The sequence below is a fragment of the Crocuta crocuta genome, unplaced genomic scaffold, assembly GCF_008692635.1.
Source record: "Crocuta crocuta isolate KB4526 unplaced genomic scaffold, BGI_CrCroc_1.0 scaffold854, whole genome shotgun sequence".
NCBI lineage: Eukaryota > Metazoa > Chordata > Mammalia > Carnivora > Hyaenidae > Crocuta > Crocuta crocuta.
In genome coordinates this window covers 146205-170209 of record NW_027531536.1, presented here as the reverse complement: position 1 = coordinate 170209, position 24005 = coordinate 146205, and the positions used below count along the sequence as shown (strand labels likewise).

The window sequence follows — 24005 nt, the reverse complement described above, 5'->3', positions numbered from 1 at the left end:
GGCCGGGGTCCTCCGAGTCGCCCCTCTGCTCCCTGCTTGTGCGAAGGGCCGCCTTCCATTGGTCCCCACCTCAGCACCATCGAGTCACCTCCAGAGCCCTCGACCCCTACCCGCCCGTGCTCTCCCGCTATGGCTTCCCGACCNACTCTGGGAAGTACGTATGCACTGAGCCCCAAGAGGTCAAAATAATGAATTTTTCAGTGCTAAGGCGCTGCCTTAAATTTCATTACAATCAAAAGAACCACCTACTATGCCATCTGAAATTTAAAATATTTTTATTTACAGAAGTTTAAGGGGATATTTTGCTCTAAAGGCATATATCAGGGCACCTGAGTGGTTCAGCCGGTTAAACGTCAGACTCTTGATTTTGGTCCATCCAGGTCAAGATCTGGTGGTTGGTGAGATTGAGCCCGACATGGGGCTCTACACTCACAGCATGGAGGCTACTTGGGATTCTCTCTCTCCCTCTCTCCCGCCCCTCTCCCTCTCATGCTTGGTCTCTCTCTCAAAAAAATAAACTTTTTAAGAAGACATAAATACTGATAAAGAAAGTTACCATATGGACAAGGCTGTTTTTTGTGTTCAGGAACAATAGGTTTCTTCCTCAGAAAATTATCCAGGCTCGGGCCGTGTCTTCCGAGGGGGTCGTCAGGAGGCATGAACCTGTCAAGGACAGGACAGAAAATGATACCTACATAGGAGGACTGATAATTTAATTCTGAAGACAGAAGGTCACGATGGATTCACTCTAAGGTATTTATAAAAATTTAATTTTAATTTTAATAGAATTTATTGTCAAGTTGGCCAACATACAGTGTTTACAGTGTGCTCTTGGCTTTGGGGGCAGATTCCCGTGGTTCATTGCTTAGAATCAAGTATTTTGATTCCACGTTTATGGGATAAAAAACTTGGTACACAAAGCTTTCTTAAAACAAAATGTGTCCAGCCAAATTTGTGTGTGACTTAAGTAAGTTTGGAGCCTTGCGTGTTCTCAATAATTGTCAGTCTTGGGATTTTGTAAGGGCTTCAGAAAATGACATCCTGGAGTNTGTCAAGTTGGCCAACATACAGTGTTTACAGTGTGCTCTTGGCTTTGGGGGCAGATTCCCGTGGTTCATTGCTTAGAATCAAGTATTTTGATTCCACGTTTATGGGATAAAAAACTTGGTACACAAAGCTTTCTTAAAACAAAATGTGTCCAGCCAAATTTGTGTGTGACTTAAGTAAGTTTGGAGCCTTGCGTGTTCTCAATAATTGTCGGTCTTGGGATTTTGTAAGGGCTTCAGAAAATGACATCCTTTAGGAAGGCTTCATGACCCTCGATCTGGTGCGGCAGTAAGAGGGGAGCGGGGGGGCGGGTAGGGGATGATGGGAAGATGGGACACACCCCACCCTGATCTGTTATGTGCCTAATGCAGGGTGTACCCCCTTCTCCTTCTTGCTACAGGGAGCCCTTGAAGTATCAGCTCCATTTTGCAGATTAATACACTTTCCTAAGGAAGGTTTTTGACCTGAGTTCACACGGCACAGTCAGGGCTCCATGTTTAACCCCCAGTTCATTCTCTTTGCCTCTTAGTGGAGATGGAAAACGTCTCATGGAAGCCAAGAATTCGGGGCGCACACAGCACCACAAAAAGAAGTTACAACTCAAGAGTTTTGCTGATTATGTCAGCGAACTTGGAATGAGCCAATCAGTTACCCATAAAATGTGAATAATGTCCTGTGAACTCTTAAGGGAGTGTCCACGTGGCTGAGTAAGAACACTTAGCAGGTAACAGTGTTTGGTATTAGCCAAACCAATATGGTAAAATTATTAAAAATAGAAGAGTTGCTCAATCCTGTAATTTAATACAAGTATTTTCCACTTACGTGTTGCATTTTAGCTGTTTCTGTATGCAAACACATTTCACATGCGTAACTATAATTTTGTGCTTTGTCTTCTTAACGGATATATTTCCATGTTCCTTAATAGCCTTCAGAATCATAATGCCGAAGGGCTGGAGAATATTCCACGAGATGGAATATTCCAATGACTTAACTGGTTTCTCTATTGTATCTTTGGCTGCCTCTGAATTCTTGCATTTATAAATAATACAGAAATGAGCATCTCTAGTCTTTTATCCTCGGTGCATAGGTTCCCGGAAATGAGATGACTGGCTTGAGAGAAGGTGTAGGTATTTTCAAGGCTTCCGCTAAACCAAACTATCAGTTTCACTACACCTTTAACGGTATAAAGCACGTGCAAAAATACTTTTGTGAATCAAATGGTCATAAAATATGTTCTTGATAGATTTAGTTTGCATTTTTGATTACCAACAGGTGAACTTTTCCCATATATTTGTAAATATTTCTCAGGAGACCTGCTTTTATATCATCTGTCCAATTAATAACTTAATCGTGCACTTAAAGTATTTAAAAAATAGTTAAGCTAGCAACGCTCTAAGTAGCTTTTGGAAGGCAGTGTTTTGGGGCTCAACACGTTCAAAATCTGCCTTCCCTGAAGATGGAAACGGTCCCCGTCAGTGAGGACGGACTTGGCTCTGTGCGTGTCTTACAGGGCAGGGCCGGTCGCCCCCACGCGGCCTCCCGAGGCAGGACCCCCTGAGGATGAGAGGGGAAATCCGGGGCGGGGAGGCATGTGGCACACGGAGGGGGCTCCCGGCGCGGCTGCCAGGGGCGATGTGGTTCAGGGAGGCAGGATCCCCGGTAAGCGAAGGGTCTTGCTTACTTGTCGTTGACAAACGAGTACATCAGCAACCGCTCATCGATGAACTTCTTCCACTCGGGTTTCTCGTTGGCCAGGTCCCGGTAGTTGTCATTGGACACGATGACCCCGTCCGACTCGAAAGCCAGCTTCACGATGAACCTGTCGTCGTAGCACACCACTCGCCTTCCCTGCACTCGCCGCGACGGCGTGAACACCAGGATCTTCTCCTTCTCGAGCTTGCGCAGGATCTCCTGATCTGCGGGAACGAGCAGGGCGGGTGTCAGGCCAGCACACACCCAGCACTGGGCCGACTGGCACGCAAGGCAGGTGGGTTTATGTAACCATTTAAGTGGGGATTGTGAGCTGCAGTGTGTGGACAGAACCTATTTGTTAACTCCCCGTATCTGTCCCCGAGGGTTGCGCCGCTTTAAAAAGAGCCCAAAAAAATGACCTTAAAATAAATGATTAAAAACTTGAACAGAATGAAGTGTAAGGAGAATGTGCTCAGCTGGGTTTTCCACTCTGGAAGGTTTGGATGGAGTGGCGGTCCCCTGGGCAGGCACATGGCTTCTCTCTCTCTCTCTCTCTCTGTTCCTTGCCATTCTGACAAAGCAGCTGTGCTAGGTTTAGGGGTGTGCAATGGAGTCTCCCCAGCCCCAGGCCCCCACCAGTCTGTTTGCAGTTTCGTCATCCAAGTAGCGGGACTAAGTGGGAGAGTCTGAGAAGCATTAGAAGGAGCAGAGGCAGCTGGGGGAAGGGTCTCGGGCAGAAGGCTCACAGAGGCAGGAGGCAGAGCTGTGGTTACACACGTGGCCATACATGTCTGGCGCCCTTTCCTGTGAAACATGTGGCAACAAATGGCATCCTCACAGAGGCCGGACTGAGTGAAGAGGAGATCAGAAGTGATTCCAGGGAAGGGGCGCCTGGGGGGCTCAGTCAGTTAAGTGTCCAACTTGGGCTCAGGTCATGATCTCACTGCTCACGAGTTCAAGCCCAACATCGGGCTCTGTGCTGACAGCTCAGGGCCTGGAGCCTGCTTCGGATTCTGTGTCTCCCCCTCTCTCTGCTCCTCCCCTGCTCACACTCTGTCTCTCTCTGCTCTCAAAAATAAACATTAAAAAAAAAAACAAAACAGTGATTCCAGGGGAGAGCTGCCACAGAAAAAGAACAGATAGAGGAGAGCTCTTGTGTTGGAACATTCTTAGGGCCCTTTGTAACGGACTTGTGTAGTTTTTTTTTTTTTAAATGTGCCGGAGTTCATACTGCGATTCATGATAAATATTCTCTCTGAACCACCCCTTCTTCCTACTTTGGCTCTCCTGCTTCCTGTCTTCCCACATTGTACTTCCTGGCACACTCATGAGGTCATGATGTTTTTTAAAGGCTACTTCTCCATGTTTATTAACTGGAATGGCTAATTAAAACATTTTTTTCTCTCTCCAGCGACCGATCACTGCATGCCTACACTATGGCATGTGAAGTGTCAGTGGCCACCAGCATTAAGAAGGACCTCTCGCTAGGAAGGTGTCAGTCACTGGATGACATGCAAACCAGGTAAGCAAGGGCTGGGATCGCCACCACAGAAGTATGAGCAGGGGACCTGGGAGGAGGGGACACAGGAGCGATTAAGAGGGAGGCTGGCTCTCACCCCAGCATATAGGTTTCAATGATGTTGCTGACTTGAGATCACCAAGACCAGAACGTTGGTGTAGGAAAGCAGAATAGAAGTGGAAGAAACGGGTGTTAGAATCAGCAAATCATGGGTAAATCTCAGGTTCTGGCACTTTCTGTATCTGACAGTCACAACTTACTGAGCTGCGGATGCAGTCAGTCGGGTGGGAGAAGTCAATGAGTTGTCACGTGTCAAAGCACTTAGCACAGTGCCTCACGAGTTCTCAATAAACTGTTCTTCATTTTAAGAGATGGATTTGTTGATCTCTTAAAAATCAAAGAAAACTAGTATAAAATCAAAAGCTCAATTTCAGCTACAGGACTTGTCATATTCTAGCTGTTTTTGTGTGTGCCCCTCAGAATGTTTATGTGCCCTGGCACTTGGCCAGTAGCAGATCCTCCGTAAGCATCTGCAGAATGAATACATGAGATACTTTAGCGATGGACAGTCTGAGGTCCTCCAGTTAATTGACTATGTTCACGAATAAGCCATGGTACTTTCTTTGTGGGGGTGTTTCCTCATACGTGGTACGTGCCATGAAGAGACTGAAGAAGCAAGTGTGGTGGCCTAACGTTCATCTTGCTTAACTGGCTTCTATAATAGATAATGAGGTAAAAGGGACACTAACTTGGATAAAAAATCCGAACTTAAATAAATATGGGTTCAGTATGTAAGTATGTAGTGCAGTAAGTTGAACTGAGTCTCTGATTCCTTACACAGTACCTGATCCATAGCTTGGTGCCTGTGAAATAGGGGTTAACTTGCTGGAAGTCTGGAAGACGCACTAGTCTGCATCTTCATGTAAGTGCTTGTCATGAAGTACTGCATCTTGTAAGTACTTGTCATGGTTTTAATACGGTGAAAAAAGAATGGACTGTTCATTTTACCAGGTATTATGAGGCTAGAGGTTTTAGTGACAATGACTTCCCTGGGGGGGGGGGGGAACCTCTAGCGACCTTTAAGCAACCCTTAAACAGCACAGGGCTGAGGGCGCTGACCCCTGATGCAGTGGAAAGTCCACATAACCTTGGACTCCCCCACACTTTAGGAGAGTCAGCACTACATCTATGTTAGGCGTTTATGTACTGTATTCTTTGAGTAAGCTAGAGGGAAGAAAAGCCTGTGAGAATTACAGGGCTGTCTTGTAAAAGGTCTGCTTCTAAGTGGACCCGCACAGCTCAAACGTGTGCCGGGCAAGGGTCAGCCACAGTGGTGTGCATTGTACAAAGTCAACTGCAGCCGTTCCAGAGGCTGGGCAGGCTGCTCTTTCAAATGAGCCCCTTCTCCCCTTCCCCATGATCCATTCCCCTTCCTGTGCTCAAGTTTTCCAGGCATTTACATGTTTAAATATTTTTTCTTCTTCAACTTATTTCCCCCCTGATCACTGACGTACATATTACAAGTTGCTTGAGCAAAAGTAGAAAAGTTACGGAGAAGTAGTAAGCAGTGAGGAGAAACAAAACTTCATGAAGTCATGACTCAGTCCGTTACTGTTCATGCTTCGGCCTATTTCCTGCCTGTCCTTTCCCGTGTATTCTGTGCTCTCCACCGCTGGTCCCTATGTTCCCGTGCACGTGTGCATATGTACGCGCACACGGTAATAAAACCTCATGTAGAAGGGCACCTCCTCGGACCATTAGAAATTCTGCCTAAATATTCTAATCCATACCCAGAATCCCTGACCTGTTCTTCTCATGAATGTAGGGCTATTTCTATTTTTTTCATTACAAGTAACTTTGTGGTCATAAATCTTTTCCTGTAACTGTGCTTATTTTCTGAGGAATTATTCCTAGAAGGGAAAAAATAGTAGAGCCAAGAGTATTAATATTTTAAGACCAAACTGCTTTTTAAAAAAGTTGTAACAAATTATGTCTCTATAGCAATGAAGGGGCAGCTCCTACAGGGCGCAGAGTATTACCAGTGTTTCAATCCCTGCTAAGTGGAAGGGTGAGTCATTTAAAGTTGTATTTCTTTAACTATGAATACGGTTCAACTTTGTTTTGCTGGGCACTTGAATTCGTTTGTGAGCAGTCTGTTCCCACCCTGTTACCATTTCCATACTGGAGAGAACGCTGTGTTAGTTTTACCAGCCATTGGTGTATGAGCTCTTGATGCGTTAAGGACATAGATTCTTTACTTGTTGTATTTTTTTTCCCTTTAAAAAATGACAGTTTTTCTTATTTGCCTAAATACAGAAGTTTAGTTTTTAATGCAGTTCAATTTGTCATTTCTTTCATAATGTCTTCTAAAAATGTTACATTTTTAGGAGAAAGGCCTTCTCAGCCACTCAGACTACGGTGTTTTGACAATTCTTCAAGCATCTGAAATTTACTGTCATTTGGTATAAGAGAAGGATCTAAAAATGTGTATTTTCCCCCAAGAGTGAACCAGTGTCTTGGGGCCCCTGGTTGAATTTATGCCACCTTCTTCCCTTTACAGTTTATACAGACTCGAGTCTAATTCCACAGCTCTAGACTCCAACAAAGCTGGTCTGTCTGTCTACTCTTAGGCTACTTTAATAACGGTTTGATGATTACAGATAAAACTAAAGTCTTTAATCTTCCCTTCAGGTATGTGGTCTCTCCGTTTGTTTTTTATTTGAAAATGTAGTTTTCCTCACACAGGCTCCATCGAGAGGGGCAGGAAGGCAGAGACTCCCTTAACTTGAGCACAATGTTCAGCAACAACCATTGACAGTTTTTGCATGAAACTCACACATTTAAAAATTACAAAGCAAAGCAAAATACAGATACTTTATTGAGATCAAGCCATTTCCTTCTACTTGATCCCAGAGAGCACACCACCAGGGGCTTGCGGGTCTTTTTTGATCAGATGCTAATTTCATACAGCAGATGAGAAAACGGATGTCCAAAGATGTGCATTCAGCATACTGCTCAGAGTCCAATGGCTGGTATGTGGCAAAGCCAGAGTCGGAAAGGTCAAAATTTCCCGAAGTTTGGAGTAAAAAGCTTCCAAGTTAAAAAAACGAAACCCCAAACCCAAGCAATGGGCTTATGGAGCAAGGGCTGCTGTTTTCTTAACATGATCCGATAGCTTTAAACTCACCAACACCCCTGAGGTCTCACACGGACGGAGTCCACAGAAACAGAGGGCGTCTTAGTGAAAGGCCCAACAGTGCCAGGTACCCACACAGGTATGCACGGAGGCTACGAGCGGCTGGAGCTCACCTGTAATCAGAGCATCAGGTCGGGATTGCTCTTTTCTCCAAGCAGGAACAAAAACTGTAATATCTTTGTGGCCTCTTTCCAAAAACCAATCCACTGCCAATTTGATTCCCCGGCAGGAAAATACTTCTTTGTTTCCATGGCTGAAAGAGGATTTCAGAACACAACAAAATCTAAATTTACAACTCAATTCAAATTTGTAAACAGAAATGATCCCATAATGACAAAAGTAATGCAGTTCAAATTTATGGTGGAGTTGTAGAATAGCTCAGAGAAACACTAAGATAAACCGACAAGTTGAAAACGTGTGAGAAAGAAATATGAAAATTGGGATTAATTATTGTGCGGAGGATAAAGAAAAAAGAAATTTAAAGTGTCAGTTGTAAAGGTTAACTAGACTGAAAGATACAAGCTCTTTTTAATCAGGACAGGAAAAAAGGAAGACTTCACCACCACAGCAAGAATTTCAGTCAAATGTAAACAGAAGCCATGTGGAAAAATATCTGTAAATGGAAAATCACGGTCGTGATGCTTCACCTCCTAGAAGAAACACGTCTCGTGTCCTTCAGTGAAAAGGCGCCTGGCTTCTGTTTAACAATGTTGTGCCGGACAAGGCTTAATGATGACAAAGGGCACTGAAAATTAGATTAAGCAGTCTTAGTGCCTAAAATAAAATGCTCAAATCAAAGTACAGTCACTCAATAAATATTTGTCTAGCACCAGGCTGTGCTTGTGCACTTTAATTCAAAAATAACACTGGTACTAATGTTTTTAAAAGAAACACTCTCCTGCTTTGAATGTAATAATTGTTTTTGGCTTTCTTTGCAGACAGATATTCGTTACTTCTTGGTGCTAAGGAGAGGTGAATTAAGTAAGGTAAGTAAATGCTCTGTTCACTCTTAGTACAAGTCAAACATTAGGTGAATAAATACATTCTAGTAGACTCCTAGGAAGTACCAGAACCATGTATACAATCCTTTTAAGGATGAAGCAGAAATCAGCCGACCTGCTAAGTAGGTACTGAAGGCTGCACACACAAACTGCAGAGCACTGGTGTCCCATAAAATGGGCGGGGCAGGGTGCAGGGCGGACCCTGAGGCAGCAGAAGTTTAGAGAAAGAGATAAAGGAAGCAGGGTGGGGGGTGGGGAGAGTCTGAGGTCCTAGCTCCTAGGTAAGGTCCCGCCAATGCCCCAGAAGTGAGGTTGAGTTTCATAGAAAATAGGAAATTAAATCAGTCTCCTGAAAAACTGGAGAGAAGAAAGGGACCATCCCTGGAGAGAATACCTGTACTATTCGGAAACACAAGCACTCGCTGAAACCGGACCATCGTTTTATTTTGTATTAATGCTTTGAAATCTAAGTGTATCGTACTTGGCTAGTCCTAAATGACATCTGGTTTACCGGGGCTCGTGCAGTTTGCTGCTTCTGACTCTAAAGAGAGGGCTCCGTAAGCGCATCCTTCCTGGTGACTCCACTTGGAAGGGAAATGGTCACGTTTTACTGCAGAAACTGAAGATTCTATCTTATTAAAGAATGTTGACAAAATGTGTGGCAACAGCAAATCATTTACAGTCACGGACAAAGATTCTCTAGATGCCGTAAGAGGCAATGAACCACGAGATCCTGACCGTAAAGGTTGCTGACCTCTCCTTGCCCCACGCTGCCGACCGGCCAGAGGGGACCACACTGTGAATGATGCACGGAGACCTAGGAGCAAGCCTGGCTTCTGAGCAGAGGGACCCACATCTCTCTCCCTGACCCTGTTATTTCAGAAAACCACCTTCCCTGATTTCAGAAACTGTAGTCAAGTTTTCTGCTATGGGTAGCTAAGCACATCCTTGTCTGCTTTCTTCGCTGTACCACAGACTAAAGAAAACTTGGAAAGCTCTCTTAATGAACATTTTAATATAAAAACAATTAGAGGGATAAAAAACTTATTAAATAATAGTAAAAATGAATTCACAAGGAAGCTATTCTAATAGTGAACAGAGTAATGCGAATGATGAACAGGCTAGAAGAAAAATGGTAATTGAATGATGAAGCAGCAAACAGTAAGAATATAGATGACTGGATCAGTGACAGACTTGATCTCATGGACATGCACAAAACCCTACACCCCACAGGAGAAAAATCTTTTCAAGGCCATGTGGAAGATTTATAAAGCTGGCTATGTACTGGGCCACCGAACAGATTTCCACAGCCAGCAGGGCTGTATCCTCCAGACAGTATTCTTTTACAACATGTTATTACACTGAAGATATAAGCCTCTAGTTACAGAATGTGCCCTGCTATACAGGAGGAAGCCAATTTAAAATTTTAATTAAAAAAATCCCATTTGTAAAAGTAACAAAAACTAAAAACAAAAATGGAAACCCTGAAACGAAGAGAAGACCTAGGGGTGCCTGGGTGGCTCATTCAGTTAAGTGTCTGACTTCGGGTCAGCTTACAACCTCACGGTTCATGTGGGCTCTGTGCTGACAGCTCGGAGCCTGCTTTGGATTCTATCTCCCGTTCTGTCTCTTTCTCTCTCAGAAATAAACAAACATTAAAAAAAAAAAAAAAAAAAAGGAAAACCTGAATGAAAGGAAAACTATACCATTTTCTTGGATAGCAAGACTCACTTTATGAAGATAGCAATTCTCAATCTGCAAGCTCACTGAAATACAAATAAAAGCCCTCCAAGGGATTCTTAGGGAACTTGGAAAGCTCATCCTAAAATTGCTATGGGAAAAGAAAAGGCCAAGAATATTAAAGAATAGGAGGAACTTCCTGTTAGCAATCAATTGAAAGAAATTACAGGACACACTGACATTAGGATGGGGGACTACTTCTTCAAGACAACATACAACCATGTGCTATCAAGGAAAAGATAGATTTGAGTACATAAGACTTCTTTATGTAAAAGAAACAAAATATGCATCTGCATAAACAAAAAGGCCATAGATTGGGACAAAATATTTGCAACCTATAGGGCCAAAAAAAAAAGGTTAGTAGGACTCAGAATATATACAGTATTCTTCTTATCCAATGAGAATAACCATTTTTTAAGGCAAAAGATATGAACAGTGAATTCACAGAAGAGGAAACCCAAATGACCAACCAACATATGAAAAGATGCTCAATAGTGAAGAAATGCAAATTAAAGCCAAAAATGAGACACCACTTCACACCCATCAGATTGGAAAAAATAAAGTCTGCAAACACCAGATGTTGCCAAGGATGTGTGAAAGTAGGAACTCATACATCACAGGTGGGAGTGTAAATTGGTACAACTATTCAAGAGGACAATTTGGCAATACTTTATAAAGTTGAAGGCGTGCTTTTCCTAAAACATAGCAGTTCCATATCCAGGTATAGTAACACCCCCCACTAATGTGAAATCATAATGCAATTAGCACTTGGCTTTCAGGCTCCACCCAGATTAGAGCCCGCGTGGGGGCAGGGAGAGGCAGGCAAGTGCTGATGTGAACTGTGGGTCTCCTGATCAGATCAAAGAAATGAATGCTAACCAGGAAATCCCGGGAATGGTCACTGGTGCCGCGGAAGTACCTCCTGGCCTCCAAGGCCCAGGATCCTTCCCAGAAGTAGGAAAAGCCCAAGCAGTGAACTACTCGGTGGTTCCGAAGTGCACATGGGACTTGTACAGACAAGGGGAGCTTTAGGAGACTGAACTTAAGGTAACCTTACTGAGGCTTGTTGAAGGATGTGACTAATCCCAGGTGCTGGATACAATAGGAAGGGCAACTGTAGGAGGTTCTTATAAGGTCTTAGAAAAAACAGAGTAAGCCTGATTAAAAAAAACAATGGGAAAAACAGGACGTGGGAGCAAGCACAATGTAGCTACTAGTGCAAATGAACTATCTGTTGAGTGTTTACCAAAAAATGTAGGATGAGGTTTAAGAATTGAAGCTTTAATTCCATATACATAGAGACGATTCATTATAGTCTCTAGTCCTCTATGGGCTATGTCTGCATGCATTTTCTCTGCAGTAAAAATAGCTAATTCTCTACTTAGGAATTGGCATGTTTCTTTGGGCCTTGATTTCTTTTTTTAAATATTGCAACAATTTGGCAATAAAGACGGTACACCTCAAGTGAGTCTAATGCTAGATTTGTGCCCACCTGTGATTATGTAAGAGAATCTGTTTGACAGAAAGTGTCCTTTTGACTCAGGTGGACTGGGTTGCCAGGGGGAATTTGAAACTCTCACTGCAAATTCTGAATTACTATTGAGCAAAATGCCTAATACAGGCTTGAAGTTCGCAGGTGATTCACCAATCCATGGAGCCTACCAGCAGGTGTCTTTCTTAAAAGCCTTATTTTACTCTGTCATGTTTGGAATGAGCATGGTTATAAAATGCTGCTTTGCAGTGGCCACAGAAAGGCTCAATTGAATCAAACTGGTATAAGGATTTTCAAAGAACCCTATTTAAAATAATAAAAGGAGTACTGGTATCTCTTAAGATCAGGAAATTAATGGAAGAATGAACGGGGACAGCCATAAAGAAGGAATTAAGAAGCTCAAGACTCCTTTTTCCTGGTTCTCAAAGGCAGTTCATCCTTCTCTCCTTCACCTGTCTTGACTGGAACTGAGAAGGAGAAGGTGACTTTCTGGATGGATACTTCCCTGTGGCTTCAGGGTCTGAGGATAACTTCCCCCTCGAACAGGGAGAACTGCCAGCCTGGCCCGAATGTTCTGACGTGAACTCTACTTCCCAGCTTTCCCTAGATTCAACATGCAAAACATAGGGCAGCAGCAATGATGAAGAGGAAGGATCAAGGAGTCTTGAGAATTTGGGTAAGAGACTGTCCTAGAATTAAGTATCCGGCTGGCAAATGGTTGCCATGATAACTCGACAGAAAGGGGAAACGAGAGTCCGGGTGACGAGACAGCGAGACGAAACTGGCTGGTGAGTCCTCCAAACCAACTTTTCAAGATCGGCCTCCTGCCTTCAGAGCTGCAAGGCCCCAGGCGCCTCTGAGAAGCTACCCAGGACTGCGGGGTGGGTCAGAGAGGGGAGGGAGGGCTCCGGGTGCCCTTTTCCTAGCTGATACTCTCCACCTTCACGGCCATTTCCCTGTGCTCTGCAGAGATGTGCAAAGAGGTACCGAAGCCCCCTCCGGCGCGTTTTCAGTCCTCCAGGCCTCCGCAGGAAGGCGGACACTGGCTGCCCGCCTGGGGTGGTGACCCTGCATGGCTCTGCTTGACACAAGGCATGACGGGCAAAAGAGGAGCGCCCCCCAACCGAGCGCCCTGGCCTCAGGCATCTGTGATGATGCACGCCTTTCCTCGGGCCCCACAGGCCTGCCGTGAGGCACTGCTGGGGGCAGTTTCTGAAATCTGTCTGAAAAGGTGACCTTCTGTCTGAAACTGGCTGCCCCTGGAAGAGTCCTTGCCAATTTTCATCTGTGATTCACTGAAGCAGTTTCTAGACCAATGGGCATGCACCCAGGGCCAGATGAGAAGACACCCTTCACCCCCTTCACCTCTTTGGTCCCCGTGTTGCTGAAATAAAGGCGCTAGTTAGAGACAGGTGCGCAGGTGGTAAGGACATACAGTTCCTCTCCTGCTGGCTTTGGGACAAGATGGAGAAAGGTGCAGGCAGAGAAGATGAAGACGGCAGTGTTACCAAACCTCAGAAACTTGTCTTCATCCAACCTCCACCTCCTCCTGACCTGGCTTGTGTCTGCAATTTGTACGCACTTTTTGTTTCACCCGGGCCCAGAAGCCCACACTATTGCGGGTATACCCGCCCCCCTTCCACCTGTTCGTTCCTCTGTGCGGTTCCCGAGCAGCACGTGTCCCTCCCTCGTCCCCCAATGCTGCTAATCTGTTGGGAAAAGACCTGCCATATAGATTAAGGGCTACTTGGTTCTGTGCTCCAGGTATTTTTGAAGCGCCTGAGAGACCAGGCACCCAAGGTAGAGAATGTGTGCCGAGGGTGTGCCAGGCTATGGGCCAGGGTTTGAAGAAGAGAGACTTGGTAACATCGGGGACAATGACCAAACTGCCATCTAATAAACCACGAGCTGCAGATTTCTGAGACATTGCAATGTCCAGACAGATGTGTGCAAGTCATCATAGAGTTCAGAGCAGACACAGCAATGAAGTTAATTTGTAGACCCGGCTGCAGTGCGGGATACGAAGTTGGGGCCAGGGTGACTGAGGCCGGGCTCACTCTCAGACACGAGCAACCCCGTGAACTGGACCCTAGAGCCCTGGGGACCTGAACCAGACACGGCTCATCTTGGCCAGTTATTCACCAGACTTGCAAGATCCTGACTTTCCAGTTGTAAACTCACTGTCTCCATCTCTAACAGAACTATCTCTGATTTATTTATATATTCTTCTGTAACAAACTTGAAAAGTACACAAATTCTACAGTTTTGTCTTCAACAGGACAATTCCATAAACACTCAATAACAATGCTATATACCACCACATATACTTACCAATAGAGAATTACAGTATATGTGTCATGAGATTAGTCACCTATGATAATTAAAGGGCTAAAGAGGCATATTTTGTCATACAGAGAAACACCCAGGGAGCTACATATTTTAATGGAGTTTCCTCAAAACAGGAGCAAGAAGAAGGGGACAGTGGGCCAACTATTCCATTAGCAATATGCAGGAAATAGAACTTCCTGGACTACACTTTCTTAAGTTATATATGCACATATCATTAACTGGGTTGACCAAAGGATAGGAAGGGTTACTTTAGAATTCTAACTTGTAGGGGTGCCTGGGTTGCTCAGTCGGTTAAGTGTTGACCACGATTTCAGCGCAGGTCCTGATCTCACAGTTCGTGAGCTCCAGCCCTGCACTGGCTCTGGGCTGTCATTGCGGAGCCTGCTTGGGATTCTCTCTCCCCCTCTGCCCCTCCCCTGCTCAAGCTCTCTCTCAAAATGAACATTAAAAAATAAAAGTTTAGAATTCTAACTTGTCATCAGTGGTAGTCAGGAGGATTAACTGAAAAATAAAAATGGAATGGAGATATTTATTAAAAGGGACTTGGGGCACCTGGGTGGCTCAGTCGGTTAAGCGTCTGACTTCGACTCAGGTCATGACCTCACAGTTCGTGGGTTCAAGCCCCGCGTCAGGCTCTGTGCTGACAGCTCAGAGCCTGGAGTCTGCTTCAGATTCTGTGTCTCCCTTTCTCTCTGACCCGCTGGTGCTCACGCTGTCTCTCTGATATAAATAAAACATTAAAAATAAATAAAAGGGATTGCTTTTCAAGTCTTCTGATGGCACTGAAAAAGAAACAGGAAACCAAAGGAGTCTCTCTTTAATTATTCTTCAACTTTGATTTTGCTGTAGTTTGAATGTTTGTTTTGCATTAACGTATGTTACTTACAACACCTGTAAAGAACGCTGCAGAGAGGAGGCAGAGGAAGGCACAGGACAAGGGTCCTGGGCGTGACGCCCAGAGACCAGCAGAGCAGGGGGCCACATGGAGAAGGGCAGGAGGGTAAGAGGCAGCCTGGGCCGGTGGCGAGACCGCAGGAGCAGTATTCCCTGAGGCAGGAGGCGACCAAGTAGGGCATCCTGGCCCTGGGACCCTGCACTGAGAAGTCAGTCCCTCTAATGTCTGGCTTTGCAAACTGGTGGGGGCCTCACCCTGGGCGGGTGGTGGCAGCAGTGCTGGGTGGGGGGGGCATAGTAAATCGTGTCTCCTCTCGTAAAATCTCAGCAGGCTCTATTTCTTAGCTCAGGACCTAGCAGAGAAGCAGCAGTTTGTACCCTGTGAAGGTTTACTAATTTTGGAGGTGTACGTAAGGGGCAGGGATCTGAAGGTGCTCTGGGTGCTGGTCTTCTCGCCCTCCTGCAGCCTAGCTGGCCCCGTACTCCCAGGAACCAACGGACACTCCACCGACCTTGCCAGCCCTACTCTTCCTGCCCAGACATTCTCCTGAGGATCCCCCCGCCCCCACCCAGTGCATAGCCCCGGTACGACTACTGGCTCCTCTCCATAGCAACTGTTTCCCTGGGGATGGGGCAGTTAGCCCCACCACCCAGGGCACCGCCGCTGCAGCCACACCTCCCAGAGGCACCACGGACAAGCCCTGCCGATCGTGTGCCCACAGTGGTGGCAGGGGTAGTCTTTGCAGACAGCTGGGCTGAGGGCCAGTTCTGCCCACCGGAGCACCCATAGGAGTGGTGCAGCCACAACAGGAGGGTACATGGTGCTACTGGGTGCCAAACACCTTGTACGTAAGGCCAGGAGATGTAGCAGACCTGATGCACAGTAACAAACACAGTCAGACAACGTGAAGAGGCAGAGGAGTATGATCCAAAAGAAAAAGACAAAACCCCAGATAAGAAGTGAAACAAAATGGAGATGACCTATCTACCTGATAAAGAGTTCAAAGTAATGGTCACAAAGATGCTCACTGGATGAGAGACTCTTAAAAATATATGAACTCAGTGAGCACTTCAGCAAAGAGAAAATATAAAAAAAGAACCAGTCAAAGCTGACGAATACAATGACTTAATGAAAAACATACTAGAGGGAATCAACAGCAGGTTAGAGAATGCAAAAGAACAGATGAGTGAGCTGGAAGACAGGGAAATGGAAAGCACTCAAGCTGAAGAGTAAAAATTTTTAAAAAATGAGGAGAGATTAAGGGATCTCTCGGACACCAAGTGTACTAATGTTTGCATTATAAGGGTCCCAGAAGATGAGAAAAGGGTAGAAAACTTAAAAGAAAGGATAGCTGAAAACCTCCTTAACCTGGGAAAGGAAACAGACATCTAGGTTTCAGGAAGCAAAGGGAGCCCTAATCAAGATGAACCCAAGAAGATCAGAATTGAAGGAAAAAGAGTTTCCCTGCACAAAGTTAGAGGAGTTGATCACCACTAAACCAATCTTTAAAAAAAATGTTTTTTTAAATTTTTGAGAGAGAGACAGCGTGAGCAGGGGAGGGTCAGAGAGAGAGGGAGACAGAGACTCTTAAGCAGGCTTCAGGCTCTGAGCTGTCAGCACAGAGCCCAACACGGGGCTCAGACCCACAAACTGTGAGATCATGACCTGAGCTGAAGTCGGACCCTTAACTGTCTGAGCCCTAAACCAACCTTAAAAGAAATATTAAAGGGACTTCCTTAAGTAAAATGAAAAGGCCCAAACTAGAAGAAAATTAAGAAAAAACTTCACTGGTTACAGCAAACTTACTGGCAGGAGACCAATCACTTATGAAGCTAGTACTAACGTTAAAAGATAAAAGTAGAATTAATTACATCTACAAAAATTAGACAAGGCCCTCAAAGATGTAAAATAGGACAAACATGTAACATGGAGAGGGAGTAAAAATGAAGTTCTAACACATTCTAAAAGACTCAAGTGACCATCAGCTTCATACAAACTGCTATATACTTAGGATGTTATTTATGAATCTCATGATAATCACAAATCAAAAACCTATAATAAATACACACAAAAAGAGAAAGCCAAGCATAACATTCAAGAAAGTCATCAATCACAAGGCAAGAGCAAGAAAGCAGCAGTGAGGTACTAGAAAAACAACCAGAAGCTGGCGGGCTCAGCTGGTCCAGCATGTGACTCCTGAGCTCAGCATTGTGAGTCTGAGTCCCATGCTGGGTGTAAAGATTACTTAAAATCTCAAAAAATAGGAAATTAAAAAAAAATACCTGGAGACAAATGAAAATAGAAACACTACAGTTCAAAATATTTGAGATATAGTAAAAGTAGTTTTAAGGGTGAAGTTTATAATGACAGAGGCCTACCTCAAAAATAGAAAGATCTTAAATAAAAAATCTAAATGTACACCTAAAGAAATCAGAAAAAGAACAAGCCAGAGGTGACTTGGTGGCTCAGTTAAGCCTCTAACTTCAGCTTAGGTTATGATCTCTCACAGCTCATGGGTGTGAGCCCCAGGTTGAGCATGAGCCTGCTTTGAATTCTTGTCTCCCTCTCTCTCTGCTTCTCCCTCATTCACACACTCTCTCTCTCCCCAAAATAAATAAAACCCAAAGCTAGAAGAAGGAACGAAAGAGTACATACCAGAAATAGAGACTAAAACAGAATAGATCAATAAGGCTAAGAGCTGGTTCTTTGAAAAAGATAAAATTGATAAAACATTAGCTAGGCTAATCAAGAAATGAGAGAGGACTCATGAATAAAATCAGAAAAGAGAATTTACAACTGATATCACCAGAATACAAGGATTATGAGAATCTACTATGGAAAATTACACGACCACAAAATGCATAACCTAGAAGAAATGGATAAATTCCTAGAAACATAGACTCTTCTAAGACTGAATCAGGAAGACATAGAAAATCTGAACACGCTAATTACTGTAATGAAACTTAATCAGTGATTAAAAAAAACAAAATTAAATTAAAAAAAACAAAAGTCCAGGAACAGATGGCTTCACAGGTGAATGCTGTGAAACACTTAAAGGAGAGTAAATCCCTCTTACAAAAAATTGGTAAGAAAGAATGCTTCAAAGACACTGAAAAAAAAAAAAAGACAATTATAGACTGATATCCCTAATGAATATACATGCAGAAATCATCATCAAAACAAATATAAGTTAAAAGCATCATCCATCATGATCAAGTGGGAATTATTCTATGGATGCAAGGATGGTTCAATATCCACAACTCCATCAATGCCATACACCATATTAACAAAATGAGGAAGACAGACCATAGGATCATCGCAATAGGTGCAGAAAAAGCATTTGACAAAATTCAATATTCCCGTATGTGATAAAAACTCAACAAAATGGGTATAGTGGGAACATACCTCAATGTAGTAAAGGCCATATATGACAAATCCACAACTAACATCATGCTCAATGGTGAAAAGCTAAAAGCTTTTCCTCTAAGATAAGGAACAAGACAAGCACATTGGCTTTCACCACCCCCCATTGTTTTTACATTTGTATATGGTCTCATTCATTGTTAAATATCATAGTATTACTGAGACAAGAGAATGAGAAAATGTGTTTGTCGTTCACATTAAACCTCAACTAAAATTGTCAGTAAGATAGTTTTGTTATTTTTAACACCCAGTAAATCATATACATCCAGATGTTGGCTTGTTTTTCCTGGTTGGCTACTGGTCTTTTCATTTAAGGATGGGCTTCTTGCTCCTCTCACCTGACCCAATTCTTGTATCACTCTCTCCCTCTCCCTACCCTGGGCAAAGGCCCAAGCCAAGCCAGAAGCTACACAAGTTGAGGACCACTGTTCCTTGTCATAGTAATGGGTCTAGGGACAGACCCAGGACACAAGTTAGGCCAGTGAGACCCTTCTTCACTATTTTTTCTGGAGCTTTGAGGAAAAGACCATCACCTATTTCTTCTTTTAAGGATGAGGAAAGGAAAAGGTAGAGTGTTGGACTGTCGCAGAAAGAGTCTGAGAATGAAGGTCACACAGGAGAAAGCAGATCCAAATGGTCATGGGAAACACAGAGTCACCAGACAGTGGACTTCTCAATCCCACCTGGACAAATGGGACCCCATCTCTTGTAATTCCCAGTTACTGAAACAACAATATTGTTTTAAACAAGCTAGCATAATTTATTCTGCAAAGGCTAGCATTACCCTGGTGTCGAAGTGAGATAAAGACAAAACATTACAGAATATCCTTGATGAACAGAGATGCAAAAACCCTCAATTAAATATCAGCAAGCTGAATTCATTAATACATTAAAAGAATCACTCACCTGACTTTATTCCAGGGATGCAAGGCTATGCCAACATCCACCAATTAATCAACATGATTTGCCACATTAGCAAAATGAAGGATAAAAACCTTCAACATGATTTGCCACATTAGCAAATGAAGGATATAGAAAAAGCATTTGACAAAATACACTTCTGTTCATGATAAAACCTCTTAAAGTGGGCACAGAGGGAACATACTTCAAACTAATAAAGACCATATATGACAAATCCACAGCTAACATCATACTCAAGGTAAAGATTAAAAAAAAAAAAATAGCTTTCCCTCTAAGATCAGGAATAAGGCAAGAATGTCCACTGCCTCACTACTTTTATTCAACACAGTACCCAGAGTCCCCGCCAAAGCAATTAGACAAAGAAACAAAAACAAACAAAAAAAATCCGATGCACAGCAAAGGAAACAATCCATAAAACTAATAGGCAACCAACAGAATGGGAAAAGATAGTTGCAAATGACATATCAGATAAAGGGTTAGCATCCAAAATCTATAAGGAACTCACCAAACTCCACACCTGAAAAACAATCCAGTGAAGAAATGGGCAGAAGACATGAACAGACACTTCTCCAAAGAGGACATCCAGATGGCCAACAGACACATGAAATGATGCTCAGTATCCCTCCTCATCAGGGAAATACAAATCAAAACCACACTGATACACCACCTCACACCGGTCAGAGTGGCTAAAATGAGCAAATCAGAGAACTCTAGATGCTGGCGAGGATGTGGAGAAACGGGCACCCTCCTCCACTGTTGGTGGGAATGTAACAGGTGTGGCCCCTCTGGAAAACAGTGTGGAGGGTCCTCAAAAAATAAACACTAGAACTCCGGTAGGACCCAGCAATAGCACTGCTAGGAATTTACCCAATGGATACATGGGTGCTGAGGCATAGGAGCACATGGACCCCAATGTTCATAGCAGCACTCTCAACAATAGCTAAAACATGAAAAAAGCCTAAGAGTCCATCCACGGACAAATGGATCAAGAAGATGTGGTTTATCTATACGATGGAATACTCCATGGCAATGAGAAAGAATGAAATCTGGCCACGTGTAGCAACGTGGATGGACCTTGAGGGTGTTAGGCTGAGCGAAATAAGTCAGGCAGAAAAGGACAAATATCATATGTTTGCATGTACAGGAGGATTAGGAGGACCTTAACGGAGGACCATGGAGGAGAAGAAGGGGGGAAATAGTGGGGGAGAGGGAGAGAGGCAAACCATGAGAGACTCTTGAATGCTGAGAACAAACTGAGGACTGATGGGTGTTGAGGGGAAGCAGGGTGATGGGCATGGAGGAGAGCACTTGTGGGGATGAGCACTGGGTGTTATATGGAAACCAACTTGACAATCAACTATTTGTAAAAACAAAACAAAAACATCCAAATTGGTAAGGAGGAAGTAACAGTCACTATAGATGACAAGATATTATATACATAAAATCCTAAAGACTTCACCACAAACCCATTAGACTAATAGATGAGTTCAGTAAAGTAGCATGATATAAAATTGTTGCATTTCTATACATTAATAATGAGCTAGCAGAAAGAGACATTAAGAAAACAATCCCATTTACAACTGCATCAAAATGAGTATCTAGGAAGAAATTTCCTTTTACATGTTTGTTCATGTTTGAGAGGGAAAGAGAGAATCCCAAGCCGGCTCCATGCTGTCAGCACAGAGCCCGATACGGGGCTCAGACCCACAAAGTGACATCATAAGCTGAGCTGAAATCAGGAGTTGGAAACTTAATCAACTAAGCCACCCAGGTACCCCCATCCCTAGGAAGAAATTTAAACAAAGAGGTGAAAGACCTGTACTTTGAAAACTGTGACACACTGATAAAGGAATTGAATACATATTGTTAACATGTCTATATTACCCAAAGCAATCTTCAGATTCAATGCAATCCCTATCAAAATACCAACAGTATTTTTTTTTTTTACAGAATTAGAAAAATAATCCTAAAATGTGTATGGAACTACAGATGACCCTGAATAACCGAAGCAACGTCGAGAAAGACCAGCAAAGCTGCAAGTGTCCTAATGCCAGGCCTGAAGATACACTATGGAGATGGAGTAATCAGGACAGTATGCTACTGCCACGAAAAAAGACACATAGATCAACGTGACCAAGGTGAGAGCCCAGAAACAAACCCACATTTCTATGGTCAATTAATGTAAGACAAAGGGGACAAGAATATACAAGGAGGAAAAGACAGTCTCTTCAGTGAATGGTCCTGGGGAAACTGGACCACTTTCTAACACTATATGCAAAAATAAACTCAAAATGGATTAAAGACCTAAATATAAGTCCCCAAACCATAAAACTACTGGAAGAAAACACAGGCAATTATCTCTTGGATATCAGCCTCAGCAATATTTTTCTGGATCTGTCTCCAAGGTAAGGGAAAGAAAACCAAAATAAACAGCTAGGACTACATCAAACTAAAAAGGTTTTGCAGGGGAGCCTGTGTGGCTCAGTCGGTTAAGTGTCCAACTTCTGCTCAGGTCATGATCTCATGGTCCCTGGGTTCAAGTCCTGCATCGGGCTCTGTGCTGACAGCTCAAAGCCTGGAACCTGCTTCAAATTCTGTGTCTCCCTCTCTCTCTCCCCCAGTAGTGCCTGGTCTCTCTCAAAAATAAACATTAAAAAGTTAAAAAGAATAAAAAGCTTTTGCAAAGTGAAGGAAACCATCAACACAATAAAAAGGCAACCTACCAAACGGGAGAAGATATGTGTAGAAGGATATATTTGATAAAGAGTTACTATCTAAAATATATAAAGCACTCATAACAACTCTAAAACAAAAACTGTAAATAATCCAATTAAAAAATTGGCAATATCTAAACAGACATTTTTCCAGATAAGACATAAAGATGGCCAGGAGATACAGGAAAAGATGCTGAACATCACTCATCTTCTGAGAAATCAAAACCACAATCAGGTGTTACCTCAAGCCAGTCAGAAAGGCTCGTATCAAAAATGCAAGAAAGAACAAGTGTGAGTGAGGAAGTAGAGAAAAGAGGACCCTCGGGCACTGTTGGTGGGATTATAAATTGCCATAATCTGGCCATTATGGAAAACAATATAGACGGTCCTCAAAAAATTACAAAAAAATCATATACAGTCCAGTAATTCCACTTCTGGGTTTTTACTCAAAGAAAAAGAAAACACTAATGTGAAAAGATATATGAACCCCTGTGTTTACTGCAGCAGTATTTACAATAGGGAAGCAACCTAAATGTCCATCAGTAGAAGACTGGATAAAGAAGATGCGGTGTAGAATAATGTAATGACAATGTTACTAAGCCTTAAAACGTATTAAAATCTTGCCATTCATGAAAACACGGATGGGCCTAGATGGTACCATGATAAGTGAAGTAAATCAGACTGAGAAAGACAAATATCACATGGTTGCATTTATATGAAGAATCTAAACAGGAAAACAAAATATCAAAACAAACATACAAATGGTAAGAATCAGACTCACAAAGACAAAGAACAAATTGGTCGTCACCAAAGGGGAGGGATGTAAGGGAAAAGGCAAAATAGGTGAAAGGGATTGAGAGGTACAAACTTCCAGCTACAAAATAAGTAAGTCCTGGAGATAAAAAGTCTCTCTGCCTCTACAGGCAACAGATTTGATCATATTTTAAGAACTTTGTATGCGGACAGATGTACCTGCACTTACTGTGGGGAGAGCCTTGTCTAACGTACAGAACTGGTGAATCACTAAGTTGTACACCCGAAACTAAGGCAGCATAAAGCAACCATATTACAGTTAAAAAATTGGTGATTTTATTTTGTTTTGGGATTTATGTAGCAAGTGTACTACTTATATGATCAAAGGAAAACTCTTCTTAAAGAAGTCTTTCCATAAATGATGTAAAATCTAATTACAGGGGCACCTGGGTTAAGCATGTGACTTCAGCTCACGTCATGATCTCACAGTTTGTGGTTAGGCCCGTGTCAGGCTTTGTGCTGACAGCTCAGAGCCTGGAGCCTTGTCTTCGGACTCTGTGACTCCCTCTCTCTCTCTGCCCCTCCTCCACTCACACTCAGTCTCTGTCTCTCAAAAATGAATAAATGTTTGAAAAAAGAATAGGGGTGCCTGGGTGGCTTAGTTGGGTAAGCATCCAACTTTGGCTCAGGTCATGATCTCGCGGTTCGTGGGTTCAAGCCCCGCGTCAGGCTCTGTGCTGACAGCTCGGAGCCTGGATCCTGTGTCAGATTCTGTGTCTCCCTCTCTCTCTGCCCCTCCCCTGACTCCTCTTCTCTTTCTCTTGCTCTGTCTCTCTCTCTCTCTCTCTCAAAAATAAACATTAAATTTTTTTTAAAAATCTAATTATAAAAATAACACCTAGAAGGTCATACTAGTAATAAAGTAGCACAGCTCATTATAATGGCAGCTACAATACTAGAGAGAATACTGGGACTACTAAATAGAGATGGCTCCTAGAGAGTTGGCCAACATGGTGAGAATGACATGATCTGGGGATTAGATACAAGGTTAGGTATCTTCTGTACCACTTTTCTGTGTGACTGCAGTGAGTTACTTACTCTGGACCTCAATTTTCTAATGTTTAAAACGCAGATGAACCCGTGTAACCTGTGGGTGAGCAATGAACATGGCACCATCTGGGAGGCACCCAGGAGGGTGCCAGACACAGAGAGAGCTCCTCACCTCCCCGGCATACGGGTGCCTTCACACCCTCATGTCCCTGT

General features: G+C 43.3%; 1 protein-coding gene and 1 long non-coding RNA gene across 3 annotated transcripts in view; one reads left to right on the top strand and one right to left on the bottom strand.

The window, feature by feature from the left end:
* The window catches only part of ZC3H12C (zinc finger CCCH-type containing 12C), an 81640-nt gene that overhangs the window by 7436 nt on the left and 50199 nt on the right, over positions 1-24005 (bottom strand). Inside the window, exons 3-5 of the mRNA XM_077772701.1 lie at positions 7568-7707; positions 2729-2963; positions 557-663 (exon numbers count right to left, since the gene is read on the bottom strand). Of these exons, the coding sequence (XP_077628827.1) occupies positions 557-663; positions 2729-2963; positions 7568-7707 (482 nt within the window). The remainder of the gene's footprint in view (positions 1-556; positions 664-2728; positions 2964-7567; positions 7708-24005) is intronic.
* LOC144238785 (uncharacterized) overlaps positions 664-24005 on the top strand; it is a 45799-nt gene continuing 22457 nt past the window's right edge. For both annotated transcript variants that reach the window (XR_013337208.1, XR_013337209.1), the window contains exons 1-8: positions 664-753; positions 1577-1771; positions 2803-3034; positions 4151-4261; positions 5100-5180; positions 6260-6326; positions 8393-8440; positions 21226-21413. This is a non-coding gene — a long non-coding RNA (uncharacterized LOC144238785). The remainder of the gene's footprint in view (positions 754-1576; positions 1772-2802; positions 3035-4150; positions 4262-5099; positions 5181-6259; positions 6327-8392; positions 8441-21225; positions 21414-24005) is intronic.